This window comes from Fukomys damarensis, unplaced genomic scaffold (assembly GCF_012274545.1).
Source record: "Fukomys damarensis isolate Sample0158 unplaced genomic scaffold, DMR_v1.0_HiC HiC_scaffold_4, whole genome shotgun sequence".
Taxonomy (NCBI): Eukaryota; Metazoa; Chordata; class Mammalia; order Rodentia; family Bathyergidae; genus Fukomys; species Fukomys damarensis.
In genome coordinates this window covers 8,598,696-8,609,492 of record NW_022900916.1, presented here as the reverse complement: position 1 = coordinate 8,609,492, position 10,797 = coordinate 8,598,696, and the positions used below count along the sequence as shown (strand labels likewise).

General features: G+C 43.4%; 1 protein-coding gene and 1 long non-coding RNA gene across 2 annotated transcripts; both read right to left on the bottom strand.

Annotated features, from left to right (window-relative positions):
- Nucleotides 1-2,182: 2,182 nt before the first annotated feature.
- Nucleotides 2,183-4,688, bottom strand: LOC104869018. Its single transcript, XR_782159.1, has 3 exons — nucleotides 4,423-4,688; nucleotides 2,631-2,761; nucleotides 2,183-2,268 (listed from the first exon to the last, which is right to left on the bottom strand). It is a non-coding gene; the product is annotated as an uncharacterized LOC104869018 (long non-coding RNA).
- A 745-nt stretch (nucleotides 4,689-5,433) lies between these two features.
- LOC104869059 (sperm motility kinase 2B-like) lies at nucleotides 5,434-6,443 on the bottom strand. Its single transcript, XM_010634086.2, has one exon. The coding sequence runs from the start codon at nucleotides 6,394-6,396 to the stop codon at nucleotides 5,434-5,436; it is 963 nt and encodes a 320-aa protein (XP_010632388.1). The 5' UTR covers nucleotides 6,397-6,443.
- Between the last annotated feature and the right edge of the window lie 4,354 nt (nucleotides 6,444-10,797).

The window sequence follows — 10,797 nt, the reverse complement described above, 5'->3', positions numbered from 1 at the left end:
AAACTGTGGTCAGACTGTGAACAGTAAATGACTGCATGAGTGATCAGCATTGTATTTCTTTGATTTAATTTTTAATAACAGTAAAATAGATACAACATTTTCTAATACGGACTCTACTATTTAAAGTCTCTGGTAGCTCTCCAGAAATACAAAAATGTTGAAATATATAAACGAGTAAACCAGACTGTAAAACAGGGACTGCCCTTCCTTTCAAAGACAAAATGGTACTGTTAGTTGAAATAGTGACTGCTAAAATGTTGTTTAGCTTTTCCATTCTCCTCTTCATCACACTAAAGAATATTATCCACGGTTCTCTGTGACTGTTTGCTGGTGCCAGCCACCTGGACCATCTCATTAGCCTCTGGTCCCAGCACTCTTTCCCTCCATAGTTTGTAATGGGCGGCCAACGAGGAAAACAAATTGGTGAAACCAAGTGGCCATCTTTGTCTTGGAATCACAGATCTAACATTCTATGATGGTTCTATATCAATATGGTAACGGTGGCCTTTGGTTTTGGAAATAATTTTCTGGTTGTGCATGTGGCCAGTATTGCTTTAAAAAGAGTTGGTATGATAAGTTGTAAAATACATATAGTAGGTTGTTATTATTTATTTATAATTTATAACTCCCTACTTATATGAAAGCAAATTGAGACTATAGTTACATAAAAGAGTTCACAAAGAATGATAAGAAATCACTAATCAACTAGAGACATAGACGTGAACCTTAACTCTTAAGTTAATTACTTAAATTAAATTGGACATTCCTTGGACTTCCCTGGGGCATTCTACAGATCATCCTGGTACGTTTTTATAAACTAAAGTTGAAATGATCAGCCAGTAGCTTAGTTGCCTGGCAGGAAATAATCAAAACTCTTTAGAGGAAAATGAGAGAAAAGAGTTTTCTACATTGTATTTTCATACTATATTATGTAAAAATAAACAGGAAAATGAGAATAGTCATGGAAAATAAGCATTCAATAGAAAGAAGTTTTGAGATGGCCCATATATTTGATTAAAGACATTAGAGCAACTATTGTAAATATGTACAAAGAACTAAATCAATATATACTCAAAGTATTAAGGAAAAATCTAGTCTAGGAAGTTTTAACATGAGAGTCCTAAGAGAAACAAAAACTGTAATAAAAGGAGAAATGGGAAATTGTAGAACTGAATTGAAACTGAAATGAAAAGTTCATTGGATGGGCTAAAATAGCATGTTAGCAATGGCAGATGGAAGTCAGCAAACTTGAAGATAGGTGAGTAGGAATTATCCAATCAACAGACCAAATTGGACACAATTTGAAGAAAAAACTTCAGTGACTTGTGGGACAATGCAAAATGATCTAAAATATAAATAATATAATATTCAGGCAAAGAAGAGAATAAGTTGGGCAGAAAAATATTTGAAGAAATAGTGGCTCCAAATCTTCAAGTCTTAACAGAAATCATTAATTTGTAAATTCAAGAAGAAATTTTGCTTTACTTTTTCATAGAAGACTTTAAAAATTTTTTTATTTGTTAATGTCTTACTTGTATTACATTGAAATAAAAATATAATAATAATTGAAAAGAAGATCAGCAAATGTCAAGCCAAGGAAACATATAGAAATTTATAACAAGCCACATGGTAGTAAATTAGAAACCAAGGATAAGAAGAAAATCTTTGAAGCAGCCTGTGGAAAAATGACGCCCTATAGATGAGGAAAAAGTGCTTACTTTGTGAAAAACAATGAAAGCCAGGATACTTGAATGATAGATTACCAAAGGCAAAAAGAGCCCTGCAAGCCCAGAACTCTATATCCAGCACAAATCTTCTCAAAATAAAATTTTAAAATATATTTTCAGATAAATGAAAACTCAAATAATGAATTATCTTCAGATCTGAACTGTGGAAGAGTCTGAAAAACATTATTTCCAATAAGGGGCGTAGATGGAAACTGGATCTATAGACAGAAAAGAATAATACTGTAGGCTGGGGTATAGCTAGGTGGTAGAGTACGTGTCTGGCACGCAGATGCAAGAGGGTTCAATACCCAGCACTGAATAAGTAAATAAATGTCATTTCACGGACATAAAAGTGAGTGAATAGAAAAACTGTGGTATATTTTTATCGTCTCCTGACAGTAACCTTGAAATATGAGGTTTAAAATTGTTATTTATTGTACCAATTCACACCTGAGTCTTCATACATCCTCTTCACACTTCCGGCTCCTTAGTCAGAACTTTAAACTTCACAAAATGTGTAGAGTTAGTACTGCTCTCAAATCTTTATGAGAAGGGACAAATAAAAATAGTAAACTTAAACCCAACCATATCAACAATTATATTAAAGATATATTACTTTCATTAAAAGGCAGAGATTATCAGAATGAATATAAAAATCATATATCTTGTCATAAGCAATGCAATTTCCATAGACAAATACCAAAGAAAGTAAAAGTAAAAGGGTGGGAAAACATATGCCGTGCAAACAATGTGTATAAAAATTAGTCTGGTTATTAAGTATATGTGAAAAGTAAGGCAAAGATTATGACGAAAGAGGAAGAGGAATATTTAACGAACATAAAAGATGAAATTCAGGTGGCCTTAGGCAGGCAAGGAATGGATAGACGCTGCATCAGCACCCACCCGGTGGGATGCGCAGTCTCTAGGGAGGATTTGAGCACCTGAGCCACAGTCTGTTCACCTTTGCAGCATGGAGGCCGATGCACTGGTGATCTTCGGCCTAGAGTTCCAGGCACGTGCTCTCACACCTCAGACTGCAGAAACAGGTGCCATCCGGTTTTTGGTTGGGACACAGTTTCTTAAATATGATAATCAGATCCACATTATGATTTTGACGATGAAAACAACATTATAAACAAGAACGTCCTCCTCCACCAAGCGGGTGAAATGTGGCACATTAGTGCCAGCCCCTCGGACAATGGTGTTGGTGACCTGCTACAATGAAAGTGCTATGAGGTGAGGGGTCTCCTCCTCTAACACCCCTGCCATGATGTGCTGTGCTGCCCAAGCCCACAGTGACCCTGGACTGAGACCTCTGCTGATGAATCTCAGGTGTCCTGCCACAGCCTGGAGAGCTACTGCCACCACCATCTTGTGCCAACACTTGTTCCTGTCATGGTGTCCCAGGCTGTCTTCCTCACTAGGTGACAGGATGACCGAGAGCTGGGAAGTTCCAGGCTCGAATCTGACCCTGCCCTGTTCTCCACGTACAAATCTGGGACTTCACTTCAGCCCTCCATGAGTCATGCTCCTCCCTCCCCTATAAAATCCCAGTGATCCTGACAGCAGGAAGAGGAAGAGCAGCCCTGGGCACCAAGCGCTCTCAGAGTATCACGTGGCTCACTATGACAAAGCTCTGCTGACTGTCACCAAATCAGTCCTCAGCCAGCTGCTCTGGGGCAGAGGCTGGCTCATTGGATCCCTTGACTGTCTCCGTGTTCTGCTCCTGAATCCCTCTCCTGCTCTCACCTGCAGAAGCCCTCCACATTGGCCTCGTGCCTCTGGTGTCTGCAGTGCCCGCACTACTGTCCTTGGCCCTGAGTGTCCCCAACATCCGTGCCATGAACAGATCTGCTCTACAGTGCTGATGACGCATGGGGAAAAGACAGGCTGAGTTTGAGACACCCTGGAAGCAGGATTCCTTGGGCTGGGGCCGACTGCGTCCTGGATGACCGAGGAGGAGGCAGGGAGGCCACAGAGACGTTAGCTATGGGGCTCTGGGCCTAGGCCAGGTCCACTTGGGCTGAGGCATGGCCCTGGTCCTCAGGACTCAGCTGTGCTGCCTTCTGGGCCAGGATGCCCCATGGCTGGCACTGGGATGATGTAGAGATGCTGCCACACACCTCTCTGGTGACTAGGCTGGGGCGGAGGATCAGTGTGGCCTCTGCATACTCCTGGGCTGCTCACAGCATGGCCGAGTCTAGGCTTCTACATGGTGGCTGGGGGAACAGCAGTGTCCCAGTGCTCAGAACAGGCAGGGCTGCCTCTCTTCACCTGGGCTCACCGTCCTTCCAGCAACTCCTCTGTGGCTCCTTGGTGAAAACCGTCACACAGGGACATGCGAGGAGGTGAGCAGAGAGAAGCTCCGTACCACGGAGGATGGTGGGATAAATCACGGCTCTGCTCAACTAACCCCACCCTCACACAGCCCCCACATCTACCTGCACCCAGTCAGGAGGCTGTGGTCTGAGGGCTCCAAGGTGCTGGGCACTCCCTGGTCTTAGGGGACCCTCCCTCCAGCAATGACACACAAGTCAGGGAGACCCCCCTCCTGCTGCTCCTCATCTTCCTCCCACCAGCTCTTGACTCAAGCACAGTCTTCTGAGCTGTGTACCCTCCTCCCTCCCGAGGAAACACAGGTGTCCTTTACACCCTTTCCCTCTAGCTCCCTAGATGGGGCTGCAGGGTGACTCACCGTGGCTTCCTCCCATGTGGATGGTCTGCCATGGGTAGGACGTCCACGTCCACGGAGCTGCTCTCATTGCTTTCTACTAAAACGACAAGGGTACATATGAAATGGACACGCATGTGATAATATAGCAGGCATTATTGGCTGTGGTCACCACCACCCTACGCTACAGTAGACCCAACAGCGAGTCCTCATGTCCATCTGAGACTCGTCCCTCTGGCCACAACTTCTCCATCCCTCTCCCCTCTCCTCCTCACTCGAGTTCTACCCTGACGATGAAAGGTGACATCATCAGGATACAGCTCACTCAGAAAACACCCGGACCACCCAGCCTCCTTGAGGATTGAGGGTTGTCTGGGATTCTGCTGGGTGCTACTTATATTGGGGCCACCTTGTGTCGGCGGTGCCCACAGGGTGGCAGGCAGCAGCAGCACAGGGCCCGTAGGCAGCCTGTGATGCTCCTTTTTAGGGTCTTCCAGTATCGACGCCAACTCTTCTCAGGGGCAGAGGTGGTTCTGGAGCTACAGCAGGGAGCTTCAAGGCCTGGCTGGCGGGACACACTGGGAATGGCAGGGCCAGGCTGGGAGGACAGGCTGGGAGAGGCAGGGTCAGGCTGGGGGACAGGCTGGGAGAGGCAGGGTCAGGCTGGGGGACAGGCTGGGAGAGGCAGGGCCAGGCTGGGGGACAGGCTGGGAGAGGCAGGGCCAGGCTGGGGGGCTAGGCTGGGACTTGGGGTCCTCTGTATGGTCATGGGTGGCTGGGAGCCTCTGCCACCCTGTTCTCCGGGCTTCACTCCGGGGAATAAGCGGGCAGTGCAGGGGACAGGCTTGCTGGCCGTCCCGGGGATGTGAGGTGAGAGTGCAGGACTTTTCAGGCTCCGTGATAATTTCTCTGCAGCCTCATGCATAGTCTTCACTGGGTTTCTGAAGCCCAGCCCCTGGAGGGCCTGGTTCTGTAGCAGTAAGATGGTTGCTGTCTCACAGTTATATTCCTTTCTCCTCAGGGTGTCCATCACTTTTAGTGGGTCGAAATCCATCCCAGCCATATGCTGAGGATTGCCCTCTTTGTGGGCACAGGGAGCGGCTCAGGAGGACTTGGGGGCCGGACACCCTGGAGCCACTGGTGCTCCAGCACCTTCTGTGCTGTTGGCCGCATGCTGGGGTCCCGGTTCCTGAGATTTCCAATAAAGTTTTTGGTATCCATGGAGAAGAAGTCCGGGTAAGAGACCATCTCATAAATGATGTTTTCAGTTACCTTGGATGGTTCCCCACAGAAGAGACGTGTCCGGTTAATCATCTCGTGTAGGATCACGCCCAGGGCCCAGATGTCGAGGGGAGGGCCTTCATACATCTCATATAAGATTCTTTCCGAGGCAAAGTACCCCGGCGTGCCACCCGGCGCAGTCACCTTCTGCCCGGGGAGGAACCAGAACCCGAACCCAAAGTCACATACTTTAGCACGGCCTTGGGTGTCGATCAAAACATTTTCAGGCTTGAGGTCCCCATGTACAATGCATTGCTGATGGCGGTAATGCACCGCTCCCAAGATGTCTCGGAAAATCCTCTGGACATCCTTCTCCTGCAGCCTCTGCCTTTCGGTCTGGAAGATCTCTTGCCCCAGGTTGAGCCCCATCACATATTCTAGGACCAGATGTACTTTGTCTTTTGTTTGTATTACTTCCAGCAACTGTGTGATTTTAGAGTGTCGAACGTCCTTCAGTATCGCAACCTCCGTCATAATGCAGGCCACTTGCTCCTCTGTCTTCATTAATTCTTTCATGGCGACCGGCATGCATGTTCCACGATGTTGTGCTAAAAATACGTTGCCAAAGCCGCCTTGGCCAGTGAGGCCCAGCACATCATAATTATCTTGGAGACTGTATTTATACGAGCTGGTCGTGAGGCCCAGCCAGGATGTTCCCTCACTAAACTTACCAGAAACACTGCTTGGCACAGTGTCATGACGTCCTACACTCCCCATAGCCCCAAATCTCCAAAAACAATTTCTACCTAACTCCCTCTCAACAGTCTCCGTCTACCCACGACAGACCCACCTGAGCCATGGCCTTATATAGATAACTGCCGTGACCTCACACAGGCTCCTGTGATGTCCCAGAACTAATGGGCCGATGCAGAGCTGGCCACACCCACCTGGGCCACCTCACTCGGACCATTAGGACCTTTTGTTTGTTAACGGAAAAGGTTACAAAATTTCTTGCTTGTGTGGGTTATGGAGATTGCCACACAAGTGTTTAGAAATGAGAATCAATCCATATGATGCTCCAAAATCCTTTTCCTTTCTATTATGCCTTTTGTTTTAGAGCTCTCATGGTGTCTACACTCAACATATCCAATTCCTTTTGCTTTAAATTCTTGCTGGTTTCAGAGTGATGCTGCATCTTCGTTGACATTAGAGTAATATAATGTTCTCTTTAGGAAACATGTTGTGGCCCATTAATGCCCGTGAAGCTGACCGGAAGATACCTATCATAATCATTTCCCCCCAAAGACAATTGATAGAGAAGTGCTATACAATTAGACAGGCCCTGGCCTTGTCTCCATTTTATTTTCCTACAAAATGTTTCGTTTTGGAAATGTAACTTTGTGCTGCTGGGCTCCTACCCAATGTGTCAAAATGGTTTGCGGCTGTTTGAACTTTGCGTCCTTTCAGGGATGTTCGGTTAAGCTCTGTCCCCTCACAAAAAGGTTCTGTTGAGCTTCTCCCCCACCCCAGGAACGTTCTGTAACTCGGCCCCTCTGCTTCTGGAAAGTTCTTGAACTCCACCCCCCACCACCACAGCCCCGCTTCCTTGAGCATGCTTTCCTACCCTGCAGGTCCCTATATAGGGAGGCTCTCATTTCTGGTAGAGTGCTCAGAATCCTCTGAGCCCAATGGCACTTGCCAGTGAATAAAGGCTTTTTCCCACCTCTTCCACTTACCAGCAGATTCCCGAACCTTCAAATTATGAGAGCTGTGTTCCAGAGCTGCCACACTGAGCTATAAAGCTCAGCAGTGCCTCACAGCTGGGGCACTTGGCTGTGACAGTGAGTTGTGAAATTCAGCTATGCCACTGACGTGAGTGATGAATCTGTTTAATGACAATGTAGTGTCTCATTTCTGCAAAATCCTCAAAAGGAGGCAAAAGTAAGTGTCACTGGACAGATTCTTTGGTAAAGTGGCACAAAAAGAAAAAGATTCTGTGGAGCCAATAGACAGCAGTGATTCTTTTAGTGACAGTGAAAGTATCCTGTACAGTAACCCACTCCCTCTTGAGTCCCTCACACAAGCCACCAGGTTTTAAAGGTAACTGCAGGTCAGTTTGTTTATTTTTCTTTATTATTTGTATTATATTACAGTATTATAATAATTTCAACGTGAATTTTTTGGGTTGTGGAATGAATCATCTGAGTTTCTGTTATTTCTTATGGGGAAGCTCACATTGATAGACAAGTGCTTTGGATTGCCAGTGAGTTTCTGAAATGAATTATGCTCACAAATCAAGGTTTTGGGGAATAGAGGTAAATGATATATATGGTTTTAATAGTCATAAGTGGTGTGTTTTCAAATGTAATATAAGGTCTTCATTTTTATAGTACTATGTATGCCCTTTTTTAAGTTTCTGTGTAAGAAATACTACTCATGAAGTGCCTTTTCTTGCTTTAACACAATAATACCTGTCTGTTATGCCAGGGGTGGTGCACTCCTGTAATCCCACATTCTCAGGAGGCTGAGGCTAGAGGGTCACAAGTTTGAAGCTGTTCTAGGCAATTTTATAAAAAATAAAAAGGATACATTCTGTTCTTAAAAAAACAATTCTTTAAAAATAAGATGAAATTCAATGATAAGTTAAAATGTTCCTTAATGTATGTGTGTAGCATTTAACATAACTGGGCATGGCGACATGAACCTGTAATCCCAGCAACTCACGAGACTGATTCAGGATGATCTCAAGTCCATGCCAGCCTGGGCAACTTAGCAAGACTCTGTCCCCCAAAAATAAAAACATTAAACATGAGTGCAGATGAAGGTAAGTGGTGGAATGCTTGTCTAGCATGTGTGAAGACCTGCGTACAATCCCAGAACTGCACACACACACACACACACCAACACACCACTTGACATACCATTTAACAGACTCTCCAGATTCATGAAGCAGAACCTCAAACAACTGAGGAATCAAAACACAAATACAAAGTCATAGTTGGAAATTTTAAATGCCACCCAAGTTTCACAGAACACCAGGCCAAAAGAGAAACATTATTGCTTGTGTTCTGTCTGATTGGTGGTAGATGAACAGACTTTCTCTAGCTGTAGATGCTGAGAGGTAACTTAAACTAAGATCATATCTTAGTTCAAATTTTTGTGTTGAGTTTCTGGTTTTGCTTTTCTGTAAAATAAAAGTATAATAAAATATATCTAATTCATTCATATGTGGAGGTAGGTTTAGAAAACATTTTTCCTTTTAAATCTGTTTATCTCATCACAGCTCTAGAGTTTGGGAAACATAGCAGATTGACATGGACCTTATAGACTTTCTTTGAATATCTGGTGTTCAACCAGGCATTTAGCTTGATCTGTCAGCTGAATTTCCGCCTTGGTCCTGATTTCCTGTTTTGCTGATGAGAAAGAGACCATGTATTTTAGGTTGCAGACACACAGATGGCCTTTCCTGTGGCGATGGAGCTCTTTCTGTATTTGTGATCATTTGGAGCACCATCCCAGTTATGTATGGAGGTGGCCTTAGGGTTGCCTTTGGGTAGGGCCAAATTTTTTTCAAAATAGAGCTTCAAATTTTGCTGAGCACTTGGACAGAGCAGGAGCGCATTTGGCACCAGAAGGAAAAATAAAAAATAAAAAAAGCTTTGAAGAGAGGTGGGAGGACCCAGTGAATGGATTTGGCTGCCTTCACAGTGTTGCCTGGGGTCTACTCTGGTTCAGAATATGAGTTAGGCAGTTTGTGATTGGTGCGCATTGTTTTATCACAAAAAGAAAATTGGTAGATTTGTCTCTCTCTTTTGCTATTCTGTAAAATGAAATCAAAGAGATGCATTTGTATAGTTAATAAACATTATATCCTCCTGCAGTCAAGGAGATATTAAATTTCAGAATGGCATAGAGGAAGATATGCCAGATCATGAACAACACCAAAGGTTTTGTTAAAAAAAAGTCATATTCAAAGGTAAGAATTCTGAACCAAAAATTAACTTAGATATTTCATTTGAAGGATGTTTGAGGAAATAGTCTTAGATATTCTTAGTTAAGCTTTTATTCTTTTTTATTTAAATATAATAGTTGCATATAAAGCTCAGTGCCTTTAACCCAGCACACTTTAAATGGTTCATAATGTATATTTCAAAACAAAATGTAACAGAAAATTGTCTATAACTTCTTATTTTTCACACCCAGAAGACACATAACAAACTTATGTGTGTTTTCTTTTTCACTAAGGCAACATAATGAACTAATCTTTCTCTTAAGGGTTGTCATTTTGGGGGATTATTTTCATACTGGGAAATATAAATGTTCTGGTTGATGGAGTTTTTCTTTTTAAATGAAGCTACTGCCTCCTGGTATAATGGCACTGTGTGCAGCAGTAACAGTACACAAATAATATTTATTTTGTAACAAGATCCACCCAGAAATCTTTAGTTAAATTGCTTCAGGTAAAATTATTACCTGTCACGTATTCAGGTGATTACCAGTGTGGTGTAGTTCTATTTAGGTATGGTCGTGAGTTGGAAGTGAGGTAATATTATCCTTACTAGTTTTCATTTTTTGGTTGGTGTCACTTAATTTTAAACCACACAACTCGTATTTTATGTATCTCCCTGCTTTTGTTGGACATGTGAAATGTATTGATCTGTTATGGCAGTAATTAGGGATAATTAGTCAGTGGTCCCTTTTCTAGTTAATGAATGAACAGAGCCCTATCTAGTTCCAGCCTCTCGGGTGCAGTGTGTCTGAGGGATGGGGAGGCTGTGCGATGTCACAGAGGACAGACGAAGGATCCACTGAATGACACAAAGATGCTAGAACTGCTGCTCTCATCTTGTTTCACCATCTTAGCCTTTTATAATTTCTAATTCAGGGTATGTTTTATAATGTGCATCCTATGTAATAGTCCAGTAATGAGTAGATTCTTTTATAAGGATACACCTGCTTAGGTACATATTATAAAAAATATTTTGCTAATAAGGATGACTGATTATTGATCCCACTTATGGTGTCTCTTTCCTTTTCACCTAAAATACAAAAGTGAGAGGAAAAACACGAGTAAATTATTTGGGGGTACCTAAATGATTTATTAGAGCCTGCATGATCGGAAATAAAATCACAAATACATGCGTTTAAAAAATATGTAATGAATTGTACAATTCAGAT

Bases quoted from the DNA above. Each gene is read 5' to 3' on its own strand.
- LOC104869059 (XM_010634086.2), bottom strand. From the start codon at position 6,396: ATGGGGAGTGTAGGACGTCATGACACTGTGCCAAGCAGTGTTTCTGGT.